This window comes from Talpa europaea (genome assembly GCF_964194135.1).
Source record: "Talpa europaea genome assembly, chromosome: 9".
NCBI classification, from domain to species: domain Eukaryota; kingdom Metazoa; phylum Chordata; class Mammalia; order Eulipotyphla; family Talpidae; genus Talpa; species Talpa europaea.
The window spans coordinates 55,685,374-55,712,548 of NC_140076.1; the positions used below are offsets into that span (position 1 = coordinate 55,685,374).

The 27,175-nt window shown below is 38.6% G+C and overlaps 1 protein-coding gene across 1 annotated transcript in view; it reads right to left on the reverse strand.

The window, feature by feature from the left end:
• Positions 1–26,995, reverse strand: part of IL12RB2 (interleukin 12 receptor subunit beta 2) — a gene marked incomplete at both ends in the record, with an annotated part of 63,519 nt that extends 36,524 nt beyond the window's left edge. The window contains 7 exons of the mRNA XM_084241599.1: positions 1,241–1,320; positions 12,360–12,510; positions 17,209–17,351; positions 18,497–18,681; positions 19,070–19,184; positions 24,530–24,817; positions 26,920–26,995. Coding sequence (XP_084097725.1) covers positions 1,241–1,320; positions 12,360–12,510; positions 17,209–17,351; positions 18,497–18,681; positions 19,070–19,184; positions 24,530–24,817; positions 26,920–26,995 — 1,038 coding nt within the window. The remainder of the gene's footprint in view (positions 1–1,240; positions 1,321–12,359; positions 12,511–17,208; positions 17,352–18,496; positions 18,682–19,069; positions 19,185–24,529; positions 24,818–26,919) is intronic.
• Between the last annotated feature and the right edge of the window lie 180 nt (positions 26,996–27,175).

A 27,175-nucleotide genomic window follows, 5' to 3' on the forward strand; every position in this document is an offset into this window, starting at 1 on the left:
ACCTGCTCTGCAGTGGTGGGGTGTCCCTCACATCGCATTTCCCAGGATTGATTAAACAAAAACCTCACCATATGCATGTCTTATAAATACCAGACATTTTGTGTATGTGTGTGTGAGCGTGCATGTGCGCATGAGTGTGTGTTTGTGTGTGGGAGGCTCGTATCTTAAAATTGAAGATTGCAATTATCAAAATTGCTCACACTAACTCCATAAGAGGACTTTATATTTATTACTTTCACTCTTCTAGTTTCAGGTTCATCAGCTTCATAATTCCAAAACTCTTCTATTACCCTTAACTGGAAGAGGGGTAGTGAGTGGGATGCAGGTTTTGGGAAATAAAGAGGAGTACGGAAACCTCCTCTTAAGATCATGCCAATCAGCAGCTCAATTCAATAGTATTCACACTGGACAAAGATGAGTCACAATGTATCACAAAGAGTTAGGGACCACGTTTCAGTCTCAACATTGCACTTAGCTGGGTGACTTTGGGAAGACCTCTCTCTCTGACTCTCCATTTTTCATTTGCTAATTGTTTAGGGGATACTCATAGGGTTTTTGTAAGGGTTAAATGAAATGACAATGCCAACTTTCAGGACTCTGTGAAACTTTCACATTCGGTAATAACATTAGTCCTCATTGTTTTCTAGAAGTTTGTTCATTTACTGCTTTACAACTATTCCTGAAGAAGAACTGCTATCTATTGCTATTTGTATTATTTTCTACTAGTAGTAGTATTCCTAAGGTAGGGAGTCTCTCTTTCTCCCTTTCCCTTTTCAATGACTATAAAAAATGTATCCCCTAAATATCCATGTCCACAGTCTTCCCATTTTTAATTTCCCAAAAAAGTAAGTAAAGCATGGTCACTGCTGGGCAAATTGTATGGGATGGGCAGAGGGGAAAAGAGCCAGCAGAGAAGGTGTAGTGGGGTCTGAGGGTGAACATGTTTGGGGGTGCCAATTAGAAGTGGATGGGGAGAAGACGTGATCACATGGAGAAAGGAACTCAGTCAGAGCTCTCACCTTTATTTGGTAAACGTGAATTGACTTAGTGAGAAAGGGGTGCTAACAAAGTTTTTGTAGCTTTGTATTAAAGCTTCCATGGAAAGAGGATGATTTTTCTGACCTTGAAACCTACTGTTCAACTACACATAATTCTCTATACATGTCAGTTATATCTCAAAAAACTAAACAAAACAAAACATATAGTACTACTAAATTGTAAGTTGACAGTGAAAACTTACCTTCCAGAAAAGAGATATCTGTTGTGTGTTGTAGTCAATGTGTTGTTTCATGTACCAGACATCCAACATGCCAGTAGGCTCTGTTTTGAAAGGGAAAAATCATATTTTCATATATCTATATGCACACACACACACACACACACACCCCATAAGATCTTTTAAGGTCAATTTGTTATTAAGTGATTCTGAGTAGGATCACAGGATAATACCCAGTTTCTGTTGTTCCAGTATTTTCCTTTTTCTTTTGTTAAACAAGGAACATGTATATGTTTAGCCACAGAATTTAGAAAAAACAAGGTTACCACACCAAAAAAATTAAAATGATGAGAAAATTAGATTCCTGACTTACCTTAAAACATGTATTAGTATAGCAAAAGAAACCATCACAGAAAAAGAAAACTGGGAAAAGGTGTTTGCTCAATGTACATCTGACAAAGATTTAATATCCAAAATACAATAAAGAACTCATAACTGAACGACAGAAGGCCAAACCAATTAATTTAAAAGGGGGGTGGGGGCAGAGGATCTGAACAGACACTTCTCCAAAGAAGATAATACAGGTGGGTAACAGATAATGAAAAACTGCTCAACTTCATTTATTATGGAAATACAAAGTAGAACCACAATAGCTATCACCTCACACATGTGACAATGGCCTGTCTCAAAGCAGCTGTGAAAATGATGTGCTGGTGAGGATGTTAGTGGGAAGGTAAACTGGTGTAGCCCTTATGGAAAACAGTATGGAGAGTTCTTAAAAATCTAAAAATGGAAATACCATTTGATCCAGCAATACCTCTCTCAGATATTTTTCTGAAGAATAAAAACACTAATTCAAAAAGGTTTATGCACCCCTATGTCCAATAGCAACATATTCACAATTGCAAAGACATGGAAACAACCTAAATGCCCACTGATGGATGACTAGATAAAGGCTGTGATACACAGATATTGAATCAAACACTACTCAGCTATTAAAGAAGGTGAAATCTCGCCTTTTTCTGACCACATGAATGAACTATGAGATGATTATGCTAAGCAAATAAATCAGGAAGTGAAAGACAATTATCAGATGATGTTTTGCATATGTGGAATATCAGTAACCAAAACAAACTGCCAAATCACAACAGAAACAACTGACTTTCTGAAAAAGACAGTTACCAAAATGGGAGGAGAAGTAGGGTAGGAGCGAAGGGTAGATGGTGTCTGCCTGACAATGGGAATGGGAATAGAACTTTGGTTGTGGGGGAAGGCTTAGGAAGATGTACCCCAGAAATTTATATAGAGTTGTCAGTCAACAAGAATAAGATTTAAAAACCATGTATTCGTTAAATAACTCAAAGACAGTATGTGTCTTTTTTTTCAATTGAAGTACAGTAAGAATTCTCTATACAATAAGACATCACAAGGAAAACATTTTTTGATTCTGTAAAAATACAAAAGACAAATAACAATCTCTGTGTTCCGCTCCACTCCTGAACTTACTGTGTTGTAGTAAATTATTTGACTTTAGGATCATCATACAAGGGTCTACTTAAGGGGAAGTCCTATCTCACTCACCTTCATATTCCTCATACCTAGCACAACTCTGTTAAAAAATGAGGCATTATTAACTACTGGATGCTGAAATAGTATGAACCAATAGAAGAAATAACCACCAATCCATAAGACAATGGTGTGTGTGTGTGTGTGTGTGTGTGTGTGTGTGAAGTTTTATTTTTCTCGTTATCATATTTATTTTGATTTACAGCCGGGAGTGGAATCAATAGAAGCAACCACTGAAAACAGCCTTCAACTGTACCAATCTAACTTGCTTGACAGTGACACCTGGACTACATTAGAGGTGAAATTACATGGGGGTTCCACTTGGAGCAGCAAGTCCCATTTAATCAGATGGAAATTTCCAGAACATTAAGTCCCACCTGGGTAACAGAAAACAAGCAGCCAGAGAGAGGAGAAAAGAAAGAAAAATGAGTACATACTATAGGCAGCTCCTGTGTGGTTGTAGGGTAGGTAAAATATCAGGCTTTTCTGCCCTCTCACCATTAGGATTAATGATAGATCCTTGCGGCCCTGAATGCATGCCTGATGGCGGGCACCTGGAGTAGGGTGTGGGCATGCGTAGGTGGGTACACCTGGGCTGAGAGACTGGGTTTATAAGGGTGGCGTAGCAGAGTGCAGTGTGGAGGTGCGGTGTCGAGGATGGAGGAGTGCGGCGGAGAGTGACAGAGTGTGAGGGAGTACAGCAACTACGAATGGCGAAGAGCATGAAGACAACATGGCTGCTAGAACCATTAATGAACCTACCCAGTATGGGTTGGTTGCCTTACAGTGGTCCTCTCAGTTGGATCTCCTGTCCTCCCCAGTCCAGGGTGCAATTTTAGTGTGGTGAGCCACAGCCAGACCCAGACAAATCCTGGCTCTGTGATCCTGAACAAATGTTAACTGCATTCTTAAGCCAGTTTCCTCACCTGTCAAATAAGGATCCCAATTTCATCCACCACATGGGGCTCTTCAAAGAGAATAGTACTCACACATGGTAAGCACTCAGTAAATTTAGCTGTTCTCATCATTTGAAAACCACAGTACCGAGAGATTAAGAAACTTGTTCAAAGCCTCAGCACTAATAATTGGAGAAACCAAGGTTTGGACACAGGTCTACCATATCATATTCCTACAGTCTTCATTGTGAACCACACAGATGTCTGGTTCTAAGAAAGCTGATGATTTCTCTGTAATACTTCCATCTCACCTCCTGGCCCCACCAGGTGCACCTCTTTCATGTTCTGTCTCTTCCTTTATCTCCTCCTCTTCCTGCCTCTCTCATCCTTATCTCTTTTTTTTCTAAGTATTCACTTCTTTCCCCCCCTTCCCACCACTGGCAGTATGTCTTCTTGCAATGAGGACTGAGAGGTAAGAGATGCTTATAAAACATTCTGAAAATGATCTCAGTCCCTTAGGATTATCCAGGAATAAAGTCCAGGGCTTTTTCTGCTAGCCCAGATGGAAAAGTACAGGCCAGGGGACCTGGCATTTATTAACCACCTACTTTGTACCAAATGTTATTTGGACATTTTATATCCATAATCTCATTTAATCTCACAAAATGCATGGGGTGCATTTGATTATACCTGTTTCACAGCTGAGGACAAAGAAACTGAAAAAGGTTAAATGATTTACAACAGTCTTAGAGCTGACAAGTGGCAAAGTTGAGAGAAAAGCCTAGGTTTGCTGTCTTCAAAGGCCCTGCTCTTTCATGCCAGTTCACTTGTGGAGTAAAGATCTGAATACTTTACACACTACATAATGCAGACATTGACCACATTATTAGGATCTGAAAACTTATATATTCAGTGTCAGACAGTTGACTTGTTCCACAGTGTTAAATGTCTTCAGTTTTTACATACTGATGTGTGTTGGTAAGAAATGTAAAGGGAACACTCATCGCTTATTATTATTTTTTTAAAGATTTATTTATTTATGCATACAGAAACTGGGGTACAGGCCAGAGGTGCGGGGGTTGGGGGGGTGAGAGGATTCACCAGAGACAGAATGGGGAACAGAACAGGCAGACTGGCTGAAATACACTGCTGAGAGGAGCAGTGGGTGAGACAGGAGAGGTCTGCTGTGCCATGTGGGTAGCGCCCTAGCGGAGGTCGAACTCGTGCTGCAGTGGCTGCGAATAGCTTCATAAGTTGTGTCTTAAACCCTTGTGCCACCAGGGAGGCCCTCATTGCTTATTAAAGATCTATAACCTAACAGATTATTACAGAGCTAAGAATCAAATTCTAGAATTATATTCTCTTCAAAGGCTAAACTGCAAGTGAAATGGAAATTTTAATGGTGCCCCCCTGCAAAGTGAAGCTTTATGGGAGAGAAATCATTAGTTGAATCTGTATGATTTTCAAAGCCTAAAATTTCATGTCCAGGGCTGTCAAACCACTGCTTCTTAAAGCAACAGAGAGGGCTAATATTTTAAGGATATTTGACATTCAGCTCTCACAAAATCACTTAAAGTTCTAATCTCAGTGTTTTCTAACAAAAGACAGATAAAACAATTACAGGCAGACAAGAAAAGGAAAGTCAAAGGGCAACATGTCCAAATGTTAACAAATGGGTGTAAGTAATGGATGTAAAAATATAAATAGGAGAGGGACTCCCTGGTGGCGCAAGGGGTTAAGACACAACCTATGAAGCTGTCCACAGCCACTGTAGCATGAGTTCAATCCCCGGCCAGGGAGCAACCCACATGGCACAGCAGACCTCTGCTGACTCGTCTGCTGTTGCCCTCAGCAGTGTATTTCAGTCAATCTGCCTGTTGTGTTCCCCGCTCTGTCTCTGGTGAATCCTCTCACCCCCTGCACCTCTGGCCTGTACCCCAGTTCTTGTATGCATAAATAAAATAAATCTTTAAAAAAAGCATATACATAGGAGAAATGGAAGACAGCTCTACGGAGATGTAAGCACCTCTTACATAACAGGCAAAATTGTAGGGTTAAAAAGAAGGGAGTCACTAATAAGAAAAAAAGAGAACCTAAATGGCTTAAATGATTTAAATGACCATGAAGGTTCTTTAAACTCTAAAACCCAGGATTCTAGGATTCCATGAAACAGTATGTGTTATAAACAAATCCAAGCCAAACTATGTGTTGTTTCTGAGCTCAGCAGCCATCTCTGAAGCCCAGGCAAGTACAGGGGACATGGACAAGAGCACCTGAACTATAGTGGGGAAGAAGTTTCAGCAGGCAGTGGAGTATAAAGATCACCAAGAACAGTGAAACTGGGGGGTTTAAGAAAAAGTAAATGTGAAAAAGACATATTTTGAGAGGTTTTAAGCAGCAGACTAAATAAAACAAGTGAGAATGTTTTGATCCAAGTCATGTTCTGAGCAGGACAAGATAGAGATAAGTCATTTACCACCCTGTCCCACGCTCTTTGGGCTATGATACATATATCTAAACTATACCTTCAAAGAACTCAACTCAAACAGATTTTACAAATACCTACTTGATTAAACATGGTTTTAGTTGTAGGTTCTCACCTCAGATCTTATCACCTTCTATGTCCCCATGGGAAGCCCTCCATAGACTCCTCAGTCCTCCTTTTCTTTTTTAAAAAATAGTATTTATGCATACAAGAACTGGGGTACAGGCCAGAGGTGCGGGAGGTGAGAGGATTCACTAGAGACAGAGTGGGGAACAGAATAGGCAGACAGACCGAAAGCACTGCTGAGGGGAGCAGCGGGTGAGACAGGAGAGGTCTGCCGTGCCATGTGGGTAGCTCCCTGGCCGGCAAGGGATCGAAACCATGCTGCAGAGGCTGTGGACAGCTTCACAGTGCTGTGCTTAACAATCCTTGTGCCACCAGGGAGGCCCCTCAATGCTCCTTTTCTTTGAGGACTTTTAATACTTCACTCTTTCTCTTTCCATCTCTTTGCCACTATTTTTGGTGGCTCATTAGCCACACAGGTGTGTCTTCCCAATGGCCAGCACTATCAACTCTTCCACTTGCCCACTCCAAATTATCTGTTTCTCTCAATTGACACCTTTTCCTCACACTTTACTGAGAAAAAGAAACAGTCAGTCAAGACTTCCTTCATCTTCCCACCATAAAAAATTTCAGACTTCCCCATCAATTCCCTAACACAAAACCCTCTCTGGCTTTACTATGGATGAAGCATCACTACTTCTTTCAAAGTCCAATTCCTTGAGATCCTAATTCCATCCTTTACTTTTTCAAGAAACTTTTATCCCCAATTATCACTACTTTTCCTGAATCATTATTTATTTCCTCTCTGCTGGACCCTTATCATCATCATGTAATTATACTGAATTATCTCTTATCCTAAAAATGAAAACAAAGACTTTTGAAATACCACATCCTGTTCCAGCTTCTGCCCTGCAACTCTGGTCCCCTTCACAGAAACTTCTTAAAGAGTTTAGAGTTATCACTGTCTTTATTGCTTTACCTCACATTCACTCTCAGCCAATCCCACTGTGATTGGTTGGCAATAATAATTGGTTGGCAAGAATACTGACACTGCTCCTGGTTGGCAATAATCTGATTTGCCAAATCCAATAGTCACACCTCTGTTTTTGATGTAGTTGAATACTTGCTCCATTTTTAAAAAGAAATACATATCTTAACACTCAAATAAAAAGTGATGAGTTTGCTTCTTGATTAAGCAGGGACTTTCATTCATACTAAAATCACTGGAGGCATGTGTGGGAGTACACTACGGGGAAAAGTGAGGTGTGAAACATCACATACCGTATATACTTCTGATTAAGTTCCAAGACAACCAAAACAAACATTGTTTAGAGATGCAAATATTTCTGAAAGTGATGAGAAAAGCATGACAGTGATAGATGTATGATCCAGGATAGCAGTTACACTGGATAGGCAGGATAGGGGTAAGAATATACTGACAATTTGATGTATTTAAACTGAATGTTGAGTTCCTAAGTGTTCATTTTATCATTATGCTTAATAACGAAAAAGAAGCTTCAGGTAGAACATGTTTAAGAGAAATGATTATACAGAGGGACGGAGAAGGGAAGAATTTAAGAATAATTTCTCAATTTTTGACTTAGGTATCTAGGAAGATAGTGATGTCATTTACGATGATAGAAAGTCTGAAACAGAAACACTGCTTTGGAGAAAAAATTAAAGTTTTTGTTTAGGTTACATGAGGTTTGGGGTATCTACTGCAATGTAAGAGGAGATACAGAATAAGTGACTGGAATACAAATCTGAGTTCTGGGGAGCAATCTCAGAACTGAAACTATGTGGTAAATCTTTAGTTTGACCTAACTATCTCTCTATCTATCAATTACTTATCAATCTGGTTTTAGAGACATGGTATTAAATGAGGTCAACTGGGAAAATACGAAGGCCCCATATAGATAGCCCTAAGGATTGAGATTGGGGACAGAAAGATGATCAGCAAAAGAGACCAAAAAGAATTGGCCAAAAAGGTAGAATAAAACCTAGCAACATGAGATTTCACAGAATTCAAGAGAATCAAGTGCTCCAAGAGGAAACAGTCCCCTTCCTCTGCTGCAATGACCTTGGAGGCCATCTGTTCTGTAGGGAGGAAGGTCAAAAGATTTCCTTTGACTTTGCCTTTCTTATTGTTGTCATCTGCTCTAGGAATCTTTTTCTAATATCCTAAGCCAGACTATAAGTCCTTGAATTGGAGGATCTGGTTCCCATTGTATCCTGGCACCTGGCATGGCTTCTGATAAACATTCATTCCTCACAGACCAACGAGAAGCATAGTTATTTTTACTTGTTTCTGTTTGGACAGCTTCATGGAAAGCATTTTTCCTTACTGGGGTGATCACCATCTTATCAAATATTGAGCTTAGGTACTTACTTTTCTCAGGGTAGGTGCTGGGCTTAGAGGAGTTCAAAAGAAGAAAAGCGGGTAGAGGCTACCACTGGTTCTCAAACAGCATTTGTCCTATAGTGAAAATGTTTGCACGTAGAAGGGTAATGGACCAGCTATTCTCATTGCCTCAATTCTCAGGCAAAAAGACACCAAGTATATTATTTTCAAGTTTAGCTAGTTTAGAAGTCAGCAAACTATGGCTCCCTGTTTTTATATAGCCTCTGAACTAATCATGGTTTTTACACTTTAAAATGCTGAAAACACATCAAAAGAGGAATCATTTCCGTTACCTGTGAACAGTATATAAAATTCAAATTCCAGTGTTTATAAATGTAGATTTATTGGAATAACTTCTAGAAGTTAATTGCTCCCATCTAACCTATCTTAACAATATTTAAAAATTACAAATGAATAAATGAATTGCCCTGCTTTGTAATGTGAGGAGGGGTGGCTACAGCTGGCGACCCTGCACTTTCTCTCTCTCTGGGGTTCTCTCAATCATCATGCCATCACCCACCATGATGGGAGAGGACTCCTTTTCCACAGCTAGAGCAAGTAGATATGTGTAACATTTCCTATACTCTCCGTGGTAGAGTTTAGCAAGACCAAAACAGGTAAAGAAATCTTTAAAAAATGATGAATGAACAGAGAAAAACCTAATGAAGAAATCAGCTCTAAAAAAAAATAGTGCATTCCTCTTTATTCTGGAGTCTCCTGGTGATCTAAGCAGTGAGAGATCACTTACTCCCAATACCTGGGCATATTCTCAGGCATGTCTGGACACCATGAAGCCCAAACACAAGTATGTTTTTCCCCCTAGAAGTAAAATATGGCTGCTTGCTACAGTATCAGGCCTGCCTTTGATGGATGCCAACTGAGGGTCCGTCGCCACAAACGTAGGAAAGTGGTATCTTTCCTCCAAACATTTACCAAAGTGTCATTTAAAAAGTGTTTTCATGGAGGATCATGACAGAACTGAATTTAATGACACAGGAAAAGGCCACATGGAATAAAAACATCCCCATTCTCTGCTGATTTGAAATATTACCGCCCAGTCCACCAGGAGATAATTATGTTGCTCTCAGTTTTGAGTAGCAGAAGCTGCAAAGAAAAAACTATCATAAGATCATTCACAGTTTGAGAGAGTAACTATAAAAAGCTTACGAGTAATTTTTTAAAATGCCAAGTTACATGTGAGTACTCATTTAAGGGTTAAAGGAAGAAGTGTTAAAAAAAATTCACACCTTTTAGGTTTACATCAGTTGATTTTTCATAAAGAAACTGATGACAGAAACAGTGGTGAGAGGTGAAAACCAGGCAGCTTAGAGTAAGAGAAAAGAGATCCTACACCAACCCACAGAAAGATCAAACACACACACAAAGGAAGACTCAGACATTGAAAGGCAGCCAACAGAGCTTCGTAAACATGGTAATATCTCAGAAAAAGAGTTCCTCTCTTTATGAATGCCTGCAATGCTCTGAACAAGCCAGCTTCCTTGGTTCAATTCATAACCATTTGTAAGTTCATAACCATAATGAGTTGCTGTATTCATTGTTATGATGGTGGTTTACTTTATAGGATGTGAGAAAGTTACTGTCCTAACATGAAGGGCTTTTAATTCAATAGACAAACACTTAAAGGAAAAACCTTTCAGACAACTCTAAATAGGTTATTATCAGCTGTGAGTAAGAATGACAAGAATTTACTAGCCCAGAGTTTCCCAAGTTTATACTTTAACCTAAGTGATATAACTTACAAAATTCTCAACCTATTTACTAATACCTTGGACATGCACATAAAATATGTCCCATTTTCAAGAATTTTATCTGTACTATGTATGAAAAAAATCTAATCCATGAGGCTTTAAAAAATATTACTTTGACTATGTATAACCAAATGTTAGTAAGAGTAATCGTTGTATTATAAAAATAACAAACATTTAAAATGAAGCAAGTGGCTTAACATTTATTTAAGAGATTTTATTATGAAATGAGAGGGAATAAATTCTAATTTATTGGAGGAAGTCATTTCAAAATGTTATTTTTTTAAATAGAGGAGTGAAATTAATATAAAGGAAGAACATACAACTATTCTACAATCTCTATACTACATATTATATTTTATTAACAGGGTTTTTAGGTCTTTGAATATCATTACAATACCACTGATTAGTGTAGTCAGTTACCAAAAATCTTTAGTAGCTCATGGAAAATGAACAGAACTTAATCACAAGGCTAGTTTACATGTATGCTTACCCCCAAGTTTTACAAATAAGCATTTGGAAATTTCTCACATCAATACTTCAAAATCGGGGCCTCCTTGGTGGCATAAGACGTTAAGTCTCAGAACTATGAAGCTATCAGCAGCCACTGCAGCACAAGTTCAATTCCCAATCCCTGGCCAGGGAGCTAACCCACATGGCATAGCAGACCTCTCCTGTCTTGCCCACTGCTCCCCTCAGTGGTGTATTTCAGTCAATCTGCCTGTTCTGCTCCCCACTCTGTCTCTGGTGAATCCTCTCATCCTGCACCTCTGGCCTGCACCCCAGCTCTTGTATGCATAAATAAATAAAACAAATCTTAAAAAAAAAACTTCAAAATCTCCAGATAATAAAGCATTGAATTATATGCCAATAACTTTGTGCGCCAAATTTACACCAATTCTGAAAAGCTCTATACTATATCACTAGTTGAGTGCTTTTGAAAACTAGTATATAGATGACTATTTCTTGTATCTCCAAAGATTTGCTGTATTGGTATAAAGTTCATATAAGCATTTTTTAAAAGATTTATTTATTTATGCATACAAGAGCTGGGGTACGGGCCAGAGGTGTGGGGAGGGGGTGAGAGGATTCACCAGAGACAGAGTGGGGAACAAAACAGGCAGATTGACCAAAGTACACTGCTGAGGGGAGCAGTGGGGCGAGTCAGGAGAGGTCTGCTGTGCCATGTGGGTTGCTCCCTGGCTGGCCGGGAATTGAACTTGTGCTGCAGTGGCTGCCGATAGCTTCATAGGTTGCATCTTAACCCTTATGCCACCAGAGAGGCCCCATATAAGTATTTTTGCTTCAATAAAATATTTGATTACATAGAAAAAAATTATCTTCCCAATAATTACCCTTCAAAAGTGCATTAGAATGAAAAATATATTTGCTATCCTTTTCATAGCCATGAGCAATCTGGTGGTACTCATCTGAGCAGTGAAAATCAGAGGCTTGAAAGAGAGCAGTACTGCAGTATTTGGAGGAGAGAGGATTTCTGGATATTAAGTTTTATTTTTAAATGTTATGTCCCCAGATGTCTACTTTTTATCAAGCTTGTAGGCTCAGGGGGTAATAATAATTTTGGGACAATCTCAAAGGTAAAATATATCAAGGTTTGACTATAAAGGAATGAAATTTATTACTGATTAGCTTTGTGGAATAAAAGAGTTACAGCGATAGTATCAATATAGACATAGGAGTAATAACCAAACATTACTGAGACATAAATTTATAGCCAAATTGCAAACACGCAGAAAATGGGTATAAGATATACCTAATTTTAAACATTTTCTAGCAATATAAACATATATCCCTGGGCAGTCACAGTATTTGGATTAGAATCAAAATGAACTTGATAATTATGGCATTAATACTTGTTGATTCAGTACCAATACTTTAAAAATTCTATTCCATTACATCATCTTCTCTTTTCTTTCTACCCTCCCCCATCTTTATTGATACATACCTTCTTCTGGTGTTTGTGTTCTCAAGGATTCACTCCAGTTACTCCAACTACCTTTGTAAAGATGTATTTTAGAGGAAATCTGAAATTCATACATTGCAAATGGCATCAGGTCCAGCAAGTCATGTCTTCCTTTGACATTTGTAGCATTAACCTTGAATCAGGTAAGATTTTGAAAGGTGCCTATTAGTACTAAATTATTTGAGAGAATTTTTAACATAAAGGTAAGAAATTCAACCAGAGACCACATAACCTTTTTTTTTCAGATCTGTTGTTCAATTAGGAGAAATATCAGTGACTGGGTTACACAATATAAATGATGTTAATATAAAATAATAGCTTCTCTAAAGGACAAAGCCCAAAAAACTCATGGGACTAAGAAAGTTTCATCTATGTGGGTACCCAGAGGGGTCCTGAAAGCAGCTGAAAAAAAGAGTAAAGAAAGTAAAAAAGCTACTAATGGAGAAAAACAAAAACCATATGCTATCATTCATATGTAGTTTATATGGAAACAAATCAAATGGACAAATAAACTCTTAAGTACAGAAAACTGGTGATTAACAGAGGGAAAAGGGGCAGGGTAGTGGGTGAATTGTATAAAGGGGAACAAATGCATGGTGATGGGTGGAAACTAGAGTTTTTGGCACTGATCATAAAGCAGTATTTACAGATGTAGAATTACAGTGCTGTACAGTGGGAACAGTTTATAAACCAATATTATCTCAACAAGAATGTATATGGAAAACCACCAATTTTCAAAAAGGTTTAGAGAAGTTTCTAAATTAGATATCATTTTTTATTTGGTCACAGTTAGAATGGGATTATTGTTTTAACACAGACACAGAACTGACTTCAAAAAGAAAAATTTAATGATATAAGAAAATTTAAGAACCTACCTCAATAGAATAAAGCCATCTATTATAAACCAACAGCCAATGTAATATTTAACAGGTGAAAAATTGAACGTTTTCCCTTCAAGATCAGAAATAAGACAAAGATGCCCACGGTCAGCACTTCGGTTTAACTTTGTATTAGAGGTTTTGGACAGAGCTATCAAAAACTAGGAAATAATGGGAATCCAAACTGGAAAATAAGAACTAAAGCAATCACTGTTCACAGACAATATATTGTATGGAGAAAACCCTAAAGAGACCACCAAAAAGCTATTAGAAACAATAGATGAATATAGCAAAGTGTCAGGTAACAAAATCAACACACAAAAATCCAAAGCAGTTTTATATACAATAAACAAGAAGAAAAAGAAATCAAGAAAATAACTCCAATTACAATTGCTTCAAAAAGAATCAAATACTTAGGGATTAACTTAACTATGGAGGTGAAGGACCTATACAACAAGAACTATAAGATGTTTTTAAAAGACTCAGTGGCATAAGGAGATGGAAGGACATAATATGCTAACAGATGGGAAGAATCAATATAATCAAAATGACTATCCTGCCCAAAGAGTTATGTAAATTTACTGAAATACCCATCAAAATACTAACAATATTTTTCAAAGAAATAGTATAAAACAATATTGAAATTTACATGTAACAACAAAAGACCTCTAGTAGCAAAAGCAATCCTGAGGAAAAAAGAGAAATGGAGGCATCACATTACCTGACATCAAACTTAACTATAAAGCAACACAATTAAAAACAATATGGTAAAAATAAAATAAAATTTTAAAAAATCACACTTGTAAGTTTGAACTAGAACTCTAATGTCTATGTTGTCACTGATGATCAAAATGTAAATATTTTACCCAATAAATAAATAAAAACACTATGGCATTTGCACAAAAATAGATACAAGAGTCAGTGGAACAGAATAGAAAGCTCTGAAATAACTCCACATACATACCAATACCTCATCTATGATAAAGCAGCCACAGTCATAAATGGGGAAAGGAGAGCCTCTTTAATAAATGGATCTGGGACCTCCCTGGTGGCACAAGGGGTTAAGATGCAACCTATGAAGCTGTCTGCAGCCACTGCAGCACGAAAGTCATCCTCCAGCTGGCCAGGGAGCAACCCACACGGCGCAGCAGACCTCTCCTGACTCGCCTGCTGCTCCTCTCAGCAGTGTGCTTTGGTCAATCTGCCTGTTCTGTTCTCCACTCTGTTTCTGGTGAATCCTCTCACCCCCCACACCTCTGGCCTGTGCCCCAGCTCTTGTATGCATAAAATAAAATAAATATTTTTTAAAAAATAAATAAATAGATCTGGTAAAACTGGAGGGCCACACATAAAAGAATGCAATTGGGTCATTCTCTAACTCCATACACAAAGATAAAACCCAAATGGATTAAAGATTTAGATATAAGGCCTGCAACAAACAAAATACATAGGAGAAAACATTGCAATCTGTTTCATGATGCTAAAAGATGTTAAAGATGTTTTTGGAAAATCAATCTCTATGGCAAGGGAATTAAAAGCGAAAAAAAGCAATTGGCATTACCTCAAGTTAAAAAGCTTTTACATAGTGAAAAAAAAAGTAAGAAGATTAAAAAGACAGCATATTGAATGGGAGAATATATTCACACAATATATAACAAACAAGGGGTCAATATTGAAGATACATAGTTAAAAAGTATAAAAGTCAACAGAAAAACAAACAACCCAAGCAGCAAATGGGTTGTAATAGCAGCAAATATGAGCAATTACCCAAAAGGATATCCAGAAGGCCATTAGATATATGAAAAAATGTTCATCACCACATCCAATAAGAGATGCCGGTTAACAAGCAACTATAAACCAGAGATACACTATGGGGGGAAGGAGGGAGTAGGATCAAAACGAGTAGGGGTGGGAATTGTACGGGGACTATAACCAAGATGAAAATGCATACACTGTGCAAAAATGAAAAGTGATGTAAAAAATACATAAAATAAAAAACAAAAACAAACAAACAAAAAAAAGAGATGCAGGTCTAAAACCACAATGAAACACCACCTCATACCTGTGTGAATAACACATTAAAAAGACCCTCAACAACAAGTATTGAAGGAGATGTGGAGAATGAAGAACACTATTATGCAGTTAGTGGGAATGTAAACTTGATGCAATCATTATGGAAAGCAGTCTGGATTCGTCTTAAAAAACTAAAAATGGAAATAATGTATGATTCACAAATCCCATTCTTGGGCTTCTATCAAAAGAACATGAAAGCATCCATGCAAAAAATTTTATGCTCTACAATGTTTACTGGAGCACTATTTATAATAGTTAGGATGCAGAAGCAGCCTAAATGCCCCTCAATAGGTGAGTGAATCAAGAAGATGTGGCATACCCACATTATGGAATACTGCTCAGCTAAAAGGAAAGATTAAAATACAGCCGTTTACAGAAAAATGGAGGGAGAATCTGGGAATTATGTCTAGTAAAGCAAGTGAGAATGACAAAAAAATCAACACCCCCTGAACATTTATATAATAGATGATTTGACTAAGTAAAATATTAAAAAACTAGTAGATATTAATAAGGCCAGTAAGGGATATGAAGCTAAGAGGAGGGGAGGGAGAAATGGACAGGAAATATAAGGGTTGGGGAGGGGAAAGAAATGAAAAATAAATTAATTCATACCCACTTGGATGGCTATCATTTTTTTAAAAAAGAAAATGAAGCATTGGCAAGGACATAGAGAAATTGAAACACTCATACATTGTTAGCAGGAATGTAAAATGATGCAGCCACTGTGGAAAAGGAATTTGGTAATTCTGCAAAAAAGTTAAACATAAAAAAAGAAAATTATACCAGAAATATTTAATTATTATACCCTTTGATTATTAGCTATATGTGAAACTGATTCTTTGTTATTATTATAAGGCATTATATTTTTAAACATTTTTTTAAAGATTTACTTATTTATGCATACAAGAGCTGGGGTACACCAGAGTCAGAACAGACAGACTGACCGAAGCACACTGCTGAGGGGAGCAGCGGGCGAGTCAGGAGAGGTCTCCTGTGCCATGTGGGCAGCTCCTTGGCCAGGAATGGAACTCGTGCTGCAGTGGCTGCGGACAGCTTTATAGGTTGTATCTTAACCACTTGCAACACCAGGGAGGCTCGTAAGGCATTATATTTTTACAAAGCTACTAGAAGAAATTATAATCCTAGACTTTTTCTTGTAAAAAAAATTAATGCCTAATATTATATCAAGGTGTGGAGCTTTAGCTTTGCAATATTCAATTTAATATAAGCTTCTATGGATATTCTCTAATTCTTCTCTTTCCAATATATTTAAAAATTAATAAAATGTAATAATGGGGCAGAGGGTTGAATAACAAGAAGAGATGAGGAATAAATTGAATAAATTGAAAAATATCATGTTGGTTTACTGAAGCCTGTGGCTTAAACAATTTCAGAATCAGTGATCAAAATTCAAGCTATTTCTTTTTTTTTTTTTTTAAAGATTTATTTATTTATTTATACAAGCACTGGGTACAGTCAGAAGCACGGGAGGGTGAGAGAATTCACCAGAGCCAGAGCGGGGAGCAGAACAGGCAGACTGATGAAGTACACTGCTGAGGGGAGCAGAGGGCGCGGCAGGAGAGGTCTGTGTGCCATGTGGGACCCTCCTCCGGTGGCCGGGGAGCAGCCGGGGATCGAACCGGCACTGCAGAGGCCGCGGGCAGCTTCGCAGCCCAGCGCTCAACCGCTGCGCCACCAGGGGAGGCCCTCAAGCTATTTCTTAATTAATAGAAGTGGATATGTATTTCTGGTATACCTCTAGTGCATACTATTTGACTAAATATTTTAAAGTCTGTATTTTACTGGTGTGAAAAGACAGATTCTGTTCAGTAAGACTTAGAACCTCTATTATATCCACCCCTCACTCTAAAGACCATTACCATATTCCAGAATGTGCTGTTAACGGGCCGATATCTGAGTCGATTAAATTGCACCAGTTCTTCATCTTTCCATTGAAGGATGCATCTTTTCACAGAATCATTTACAAATCTGATTCTGATGTCCCACGGAGGAAGAGGCCTCACTAGTCACAAGGACAAACAAAGGCTTCACAATGGTCATATGTATTGCTATGAATTATAAAGAACTGAACAAAACTCTTCCTTCATTTCTAAGATGCAGCAACACTAAATATGGTAAAAAACAAAAGAGAATTTGCTAACTTTTAGAAAGAAAAAAAAAGTTTGGTTTACTTCTAAATTATTAAAATAATTCCCTATAATCTACCTTCATTCTTTACCAAATAAATTACCACGAAGGTTTGTGTTAGTGTTGTTCCCTCTTAACTCAATGCTCTAAAGAAAACTGAGAGCCGATTTTGAGAGGACAAGGGCTGAGAAGAGAGAGATTGCCAGTATTGACTACCTCAGGATGAGGATGCAAAGAAGTGTTGGTAGGAAAAACATCATAAGAAAGGCAAAAAAGAAAGAATAAGAGGAAAAAGAAGGTGGCAGAGAGATGAACAGTCAATGGAAAGAGGTGGAAAATAGAATGGGGAGAGTGTGATGGAAGATGTATAGTGAATGTTCCCAGACTCATAGTTAGCAATATGTATGCAAAGAGGTACTGTGGAAAGAGAGAAGAGAGACACCTAATGTAAGGACAGAGCTTCAGGCAAGTGAGAAGCCTCGTCCTGCCTGAAATAGCCACACTGTTGGAGATACCTGAGACGGGCGTCTGATTTAACTGGACCAATTATATCTGCTCAGAAATGTACTGGGACTGACTCACTGCAGTTCCTAAGCTAACGAAGGGATCGAGATAAATATTCTCAGAGCAACATGCATTTGTATCTTGATATGCTTTATAGTTTGTACCTGGCTGTTCTAGCCCAGCAGGTCCACAGGTATCCATGAAGGTAAAAAGACACTTCTGCCAAGGGCCTACAGTGAGTTTCTTGAATAACCTCATAGGATCCTCTCCTCAGCCAGAGGCAGTCACTGGAGACTGGTGCCTTCATGGAATGTGAAGTCAGAAGCTCAAATTTCTCCAACAGAGAAATATATAGCCATCTCCATGCATTTTTACTTGTATTGAAGTAACACCTACCCTCTGTTCATGTGTCTTGGCCACTTTCTATCAACCTCTGTCCCCTTTGAAACAATCATACAGAGGATATTTGAGAGATGTGCCAAGAGTAACACCTAAAAAAAGTAAGATAAGACGTACCTATGTCTAAGAAGGTGAACACAGATGGAAATGAAGATGCACTTCCAAGTTTATTGACAGCCATAACTTTGGCTGTATAATTGGATTCAGATGATTCAGGGATTAGGTTGATTCCAAGGTTCAAACGGTCACAATAATTACCATTACATTGCTTTTGCCAAGTGAGATTTTTTGGTCCATTTAACCTGTAAACAATAGATAATTGTGTTTAGCAAGATACTTTATATGCTTTCTCCTTTCAGCACAAAAGAGTAAAATGTTCAAATATTTAAAATTCTAGAAAACTTTTAAGGTTAGTCTTATTACTAGGGGATAAATTATGGAAAAATTTGTATTCTAAGTAATAAATAGGGGCCAACAGTTTAAGCTTAGTAGGGTAGGGAAGAATATTCAAAACTTGGACCTAGAATTCAGACCCATGATATCAGTTCTCACACTACAGATGAATGAATCAGTTTTAATTGATTTAACACTATCGTTTTTTAATGTACCTAATTATATGGAACTATTACCTTTTCTCTCTAATAAGAGCAGACCTACAAAACAGCTACAAAAACATAATTTCTTACTCACTGTAAAGTATACGTAGTAAACAGATGTGTGTTGCGTCCTCTTTCCCAGGTGCAGGTCACTGTCCCATGTTCTCCATTCTGTATACAAGACAAGTTCTGAGGTTGTTCAGGAACAACTTTAAAAAGAAAGAGCAAACCCTCATAGTTTGAATTGAATAGAGGTGATATTTCAATTGTCCTGGTAGTATTTGCCAACAAGATAACAATACTGCTGTTGCCCATACCCAGATAGCTGGAAGCTATTTCAGATTTCATTAAGTTTAGATTTCCCTCTGAGGCATGAATTTCTTCCAATAACAATAGTATTAATAGAGAATATGGACCAGACACTGACTATCTACTGAGTCCTACACTAAGTATTTTTGTGCATAGCAACTACATTAAGTACATACACTATTGTTATAGTAAAGAGAAAACGAAGACTTAAAGAATGTTGCCCAAGATTATAAAACTATTTCAGTCCAGGCATAGTCGACCTGAGTCCAAATCTTTAATCAACAACATATTCTACCATCTCTCTGACAGATAAACATGCAGTGTTAGTTCTTATCCCTGGTAATGAGGTCACTTTTTTAGAGTGAAGCCTATTCCTCCACTGAACTGATATTTACTACCAAGACAGTTGCGTTCTTATGGGCTGTACCATCTAAATCTGATATCTGTAGCATCACTTGGAGCACTTTTTGAACATTTATAAATTAATTTTTTAGGTACATAGACACTGAGTACTCCCCATGGGCTTGGTACAGTGCTAGCCATGGAACTACAACATATATGGTTCCTTCCATCCTATTTTTGTTCTGTTGCAAAATTCTCTCTTAATTCTCTAAGGGTATGAAGAATAGTTTTTATTTTTCAACATGGCTTCCCTTAATACACTCTATTTTTTCTACTTAGCTTATATGCTTTGTTCCATATGCTGGTTTTGGTTTCTGTCCTTCATTTTGGAAATTTCCCTAAGTTTTCCTTGATACAAAGTAGTAAAAGGTATCTTGCAGTTTAATTCAAATATAGGAGTGGGGTATTAAGTGATAGAATAAAGCTGTGTGATTGTCAGTTGAAGGGCACATGACCCAGGGCTAAACTCTGGGTTTAACTCCAGGTGATCTGGCTAGGTTTTCTTGGGAACTTGTGTTGTCACTAATTTTAGATATTTCCTCTTGGCCTAGTCACACTTCTCAGAAAAGGAATTTCTAATCTGTTTGGGGGAGGGAAAAGGCCTGAAGGGAGCTACCTGCAAATGTCCTTTAATCCCTCTGTTTTACAGTATGGTACAGTTAATCTCAACTGAACTGGTTGAAACTAGTTCTGTGACCCTCTGATATTTAGCCTCCAGTTTTGTGCTAGAGTAGTGAAACAGTGACTTCTGAACTGCATGGAATCAGAAAGGGGATCTCTGAATCTATATTTTTTTTTAAAAAAGATTTATTTATTTATGCATACAAGAGTGAGACAGGAGAGGTCTGCTTCGTCATGTGGGTTGCTCCCTGGCCAGCTGGGGATTGAACTCGTGCTGCAGAGGCTGCAGATAGCTTCATAGGTTGCGTCTTAACCCCTTGCGCCACCACGGAGGTCCCTTCTTAGGGCCTTTTGATGACCAAAGGAGATGTAAAGTACATGGTACTTTTTTTTTTTTTTAAATATCAATTTCTGAGGAATGTCCATTTTTTTTTTTTTAAAGATTTATTTATTTATTTATATAAGCACTGGGTACAGTCAGAAGTGCGGGAGGGTGAGAGAATTCACCAGAGCCAGAAGGGAGAGCAGAGCAGGCAGACCAACGTAATACACTACTGAGGGGAGCAGCAGGCGGCAGGAGAGGTCTGCGCACCATGTGGGACCCTCACCGGTGGCCGGGGACCGAATCGGTGCTGCAGAGGCTGCGGACAGCTTCTCAACCCAGTGCTCAACCGCTGTGCCATGGGGGAGGCCCAGTACATGGTACTTTTACATAATGAAAAAGTAATTTCTCACCTTCACCTTCACTCCTAAAAGTTTGCAAAGACTCATTTTAAAGACCACAGCTTTTACTTACAAATCAAGTTAACTTTATCATTGTGAATTCCCTGGACCATGAAGTCAAGGTATCTACTTCAGCCAGGGATTTGGTTTAGGCAGAGACTATCCCAGGAGAAACCAGACCCAATTCTCTTCAATGCAAATGTGTAATAGCTGATGCCAAGAAGGACAGAAATCAAAGCCTACAAAAATTAAAATAGTTCCTAAAAAATTGTTATGAATATTATGTTATTATTGTTTGTTAAAGTAAATCATACTGTTACAAATTTTTTCTTCTTAATCTTTAATTGTGGCAAAAACCACTAAATAACCATTTTTAAATGCATTAACCATTTTAAAATGCATGATCCTGTAATGTTAAATATATCCATAATTCTTGTGCAATCACTACTACTTCTTTCTTAAAAAAATTTTATTGAAGTAACATTGCATGTAACTTTACATAGGTTTCAGGTGTGCATCATTATATGGTTATTATTGTTTTAAAAAGTCTTACTTATTGGGCCTCCCCAGTGGTGCAATGGTTGAGCGCTAGGTTGCGAAGCTGCCCACAGCCACTACAGCGCTGGTTTGATCCCCGGTTCGATCCCCGGTTCGATCCCCGGTTCGATCCCCGGCTCGATCCCAGGCTCCTCCCCGGCTGCTCCCCAGCCACCGGAGGAGGGTCCCACATGGTGCACAGACCTCTCCTGCCACCCGCTGTTCCCCTCAGCAGTGTACTTCGGTCCTTCCGCCTGCTCTGCTCTCAGCTCCACCTTCGGTGAATTCTCTCACCCTCCTGCGCTTCTGACTGTACCCAGTGCTTGCATGCATGCAAGCAAGCATAAATCAATCAATCAATCAATCAATCAATCAATAAATCTTTTTTTTTAAAAAGTCTTATTAAGGGGAATAAAAAAAATCTTAGAAAAACAGCTTTCAGAAATAGCAGCCAAGTATACATTGAAATCAACCACACAAAAATGTGCTGTCTTTCATTTACTGCCTTGATTTTCTAACTAGTTTGTGGATGAATCTCATGAGGTTGAGCAGAGCATTGGGTGTTCAGTTACTACAGTTTGATGAGCTCTTGGCAGCAGAGCAGGCAAGGCCCAGGAAGGGGCGGCAGAAAAGGCTGACATTTTGTTTGCCTATCACTAGTTCTAAAAAACCAGCTAACTTTACAACAGGCTTTCTGAAGACACACAGTGGCACTATGAGCTATCATTTAACCCCAAAATAGAAAATGAGCTGCTTACTCCCTCACTAATTAGGATTAAGCTTACTACACTGGGTGAAACCAATATTCATTGTGTCTTTTCTTGGAATGACTAGGCATACTCAGAAAAAGGTGTTGGCTTCCAGTCAGTTCTCCACCTCAAAGGTGCTAAAATTGCTCAAAGAACAGCGATTTGATGGTGCAGTTACCACTTGAGCACACTGCACAAGCAACATTCTGCCAACACCACCTAACTGAGTTGCACCAGGATAGATACTCATCACCTTCTCCATAGACCTTCAGGTGCTGCAAACTCTTACAACTACGTAGGTGAACAGTATTCTGGATGGAAAAGAAAAAAAAAAAAGCTAAGAAGTGAAATGGAAGGGCTAAGGACATCTGCAAGTGCCGACTTCCAAGGCAATGCATTGCTAAAAAGAAGAAAATGACAGTAGCACTGTGGACACATGGACTTGACATCATAGGGTTGAGAATGTCTAATACAAATATGTAATGCTGGTCTGGTAAGAGATCAAACTACCTGGATGAAATATTTAGGTGTTTTGAGGACAAGCGAGGTGAGGAACAATAGTGTTTTTAAGAAAATTTTTCATTCTGTCAATAATCAGTCTTTCTCTTAATGGGAAATGTGCTCAGCTATCCAGCATGCTGCACCCATGAGGAGCAAAGTAAAACTGGATGGAACTGCAATCTTAGTGTTCGTTGTCTAAGCGCTTCCTATGTTTCTGTTACTTGATTAAACACTTTGCATCTAATCACTACAACTATCTTGTCAGGTAGGTGTTAGTATCCTCACGAAACAGACAGAGGAACTGAGGCTCACAGAGTTGACTGTCTAAGGGTTTACTGCTAGCAACAGGGCTGGGGTTCAAAGCTCAAGCTCCTTTAATTACACCGCAGATTGTCAGAGCTGAGAGTATGTGACCTGTAAACAGAGTGAACGGGACGCCCTGAGCTGAAAGAGGAACACTAGACCTACTTTATGCCTCCTTACCCCTCAGTGATTTGCCTGGCATTTGTTTGGTGTTCTGCTTAATGCTTCTATTAGCCCTCCAGGAAGATTGTCTGGCATTAATCCTTCTAGGTCACAGAGAAGGTGCTTCCATCTGTCCTGAAAAGAGTCTCATTAAACTCTCTATCAATGCCTTTATGACAGGGACCCTGGCCTTGCAACTTGGTTCACTAGCCTGCTTCAGGCTTCCTTATGCCTCTCACTTGCCACTCTGGAGCTTCCCTGGAGCCACAGAGGCACAGAGTGCCATGGGATTGCTCTGGGTCCATGCAAGCTCACTGGCTTGCCTGGCTGAGCCTTTGAGACTGCAGGGTGCAGGGTGCAGGCTGCAAGCTGCAGGCAGGTGTGTGCTATTTCATGCTGCACTGTGACACTTGAGTTCTTAAGGCAGTGCACGCCAGGAGTGCACGTCAGCAGTGTGGGGGAACTGATGCCCTGTAGGTGAAATGTGACAAATGGCAGACAGTTAAATTCTTCTCTTTCTCTGTCATTGTTTTTCCATATATTCTTTCTGGAGATGTCCCTAGTGACCAACAATCAGCTGAATTTTCTGTTGACACTGTGGTCTGCTCAGTAACTTGACTACTTTTGCTTGCTCTGTTCCTTTTCTCCCTCACTCTCCCTCCCTCCATGAAATGTTTACATGCCAGATTTGCCTTAGGTAGTTTTCTAAAAGACCAGTAAAGGATAATCATTATGATGACTGTTCTCTGTTAACCTCTACTAAGTATGATAACCAGTGGTTTAGGGTGTGCATAGATGAAAGAACTATTTTTTGTGCATGAAATAAAGGGGGCAAGGAGAGTGCTTAGAGTTGGGTGGTCAGGCTGGGTTGCATAAATTGAAAGTCACCTCTTCTTTTTAGGAGGTTGTAGCTCTAAAATTCTCATGTCAAGAAGGATTGAAGACTTAGCAGCAGAGACTCATTTTCCTGCCACTGGAGCACAAGGACCACGAGTAAATGATCTTAATGGCCAAAAAGAAGAGGGAGGAAGAGGAAGACGATGGGAGAATGAGAAAGGGAGACACTCACCAAAGGAGACCCAAAATCTACTGATGTCTCACATCAAGGTACTCATGCTGGTATCAAGATAAAATAGGTCCAGGTGGTAGAAAAAGAAAGAACACTGTCCTATATTTGGATTTCTGTTCAACATATGACAAATACCAAAAGATGACCAATTTTTAGGAGTTCAGAATGGGATACTCACCACCAACCAAGACATCTGCCCCACATATTCTAATCTCAGTACTTTTGCTACAGGCCAGTTTGCAGACAAAGACGGTTGTACCCAGAGAAAGGCCTGTGACCTGAGAACTGAGGGAGTCACCATGCTGGCTATGGATTCTATTCTTAAACTGATAGAGGATCAACTGGTTGAAACTAGAATATGGGGAACAGCCCTGCTTGGGCTTCAAAGAGCACGAAATATTGACTGATGATCCAAGGGAAATTAAACGGGAAGGCTTCACAGTCACGTTTCCTCTCTGGCACTCATCTGTGGTAAGACACAAACATAATACTCAGTCAATGCGTAAGAAACCCATTTTAAAATGGATAGTATATGTAATTCCCTAAAACAGAGTAAAATTAACCCCATCAAATCATGGAAATGTAAATTACTCTGTGTTGGTGATGCACAAAGAGAACAAAATTAAATATATATATATATAAAAATATATATTTAAAGATTTATTTATTTTCATACAAGAACCGGGGTACAAGCCAGATGCACCGGAGGGTGAGAGGATTCACTGGAGACAGAGCAGGGAACAGAACAGGCAGACTGACGAAACACACTGCTGAGGGGAGCAGCAGGTGGGACATGAGAGGTCTGCCTCGCCATATGGGATTCTTGCTAGCCGGGATCGAACCCATGCTGCAGAGGCTGTGGACAGCTTCACAGTGTGGCGCTCAAACGCCTGCGCCACCAGGGAGGTCCAAAATTAAATATATTAAAGTCTGATTGATCTGATTTAAAACCTGGATCCTTCTCAAAACAGTAATACTATAACCAGAACTATTAATAGAAAAATGGTGAGAAAATGGGCCTCCCCTGGTGGTGCAGGCGGTTGAGCTCTGCACTGTGAAGCTGTCCGCAGTCTCTGCAGTGCCAGTTCGATCCCGGCCAGCCGGCGAGGGTCCCACATGGCGTGGCAGACCTCTCCTGCCACGCCCACTGCTCCCCTCAGCAGTGTATTTCATCAGTCTGCCTGTTCTGTTCCCCGCTCTGTCTCTGGTAAATCCTCTCATCCTCCCACACATCTGGCCTGTACCCCAGTTCTTGTATAAATAAATCTTAAAAAAAAAAAAAGAAAGAAAAGAAAAGTGGTGAGGTGAGAAAATTGTGTTGGAACAAACATTCAGGAACACAGTTCCAGGAAAAACCAATCTCTTCTATGCAAATTATTCACCAGACTACTAAAAAATACTTTCCAGAATAAATCAGATTTGTTTCCATCCTCATTTCTGATTTATAATGCTTACAGTAGTACTCATAATAAAAAGAAAAATGAAGAAAGCTTTAAAAGACTATTGTAAACTTTACGCAATAGATTTAGGAATAATTCCTTCTTTTGCTATGTTAGTGGTATAAAGTATGTGTAATTTGTTACATTATTGTATAATAAAGAGAAAATATTCAGGGGCTCTGGTGTGTTTGTGGTGGAATTAGGTCTTACTATACCACATTCTGATATTCCTTCAAGATATTAGTCCTTGGGCTAGCTGAATCATTACTCAACACAGCTAATATGAAATTGCATGGATGTATTCTCCTTTTTAAGAGTTCTTCATATTATGTACTCCATGCTAGATATTACATTAGACTCTTACTTAAAAGGAAGGTCACTCTTACTCTCCAGAAGTTTGTGTATAAATATGATGACTATTCAGCAACTAGCAGTTTTGGATGGCACCTGGTAACTACAGTTGAAAGAAACTCAGAATTATAGATTCACCACTGAATTTTTAGATGTGATTTAAAGCTTCCACTGAAAGTCTTTTTTGGGTAATTTTGAGACTGCTTAGCTCAACTAATGTAAACAGGAATTGGGAGAGAAGTTATTTAAATCAAAGGAAATACTGAAAATTTACTTACAGGAAAAAGTTCTCATTTTTTATTTTCAGGACTAAAACTAAGTCTTCTCTCTCTCTCTTTCTCTCTCTTTCTCTTACTTTCCTAATGCCTATTTTCTGTTCTTTGACCCTAATGGGCCAGAAAATTAAAAAAAAAAAAAAAAAGCAAAGGAAAAGAAAGAAAGAAAAAAAAAGAAAAGAAAATGACAGCCATTATTATTATATTTTTAAAACAAAGCTGAGTACACCCATGAATAACCGCGTAAAATACACCGTAATGTAATGCATTCATTCATGATGTCTAGTTAGGTTGCTGGCCACTTTCTTAAGAGAAAAATAATATGATTGAGCTCTTATACTAATCATTAGTATAAGGTAAATAAAATGCATATTAGCTACAGACACAGGGCCAGACAAAATTAGCTACTAAAGACCAACTACCAAAACACAATGTATATTTCATCTATTACCAAAAATTTAAAACCACAAGTTCTTCCACACACTATTACAGAAATATCTTACCTATTTTTGCTTTAACGAACAGCAACAGGATTACAAAAACAAGAGCCAGTGAGCATGCTCTAACCGTATGTGCCATGAACAGTCCACTCTGGAATACACTTCTGTATTTTTCCTTGTAAAAGAAGACAAATTCACTAAATACATTCAGAAAATGCCAGAATGAACAACATTTAGAAGGGCTTCAAACATTCCTTTAATTTTCTACATATTGTTAAGGATTTTGCTTGTTATTTTTAAAAGATAAAGTATACCTTTA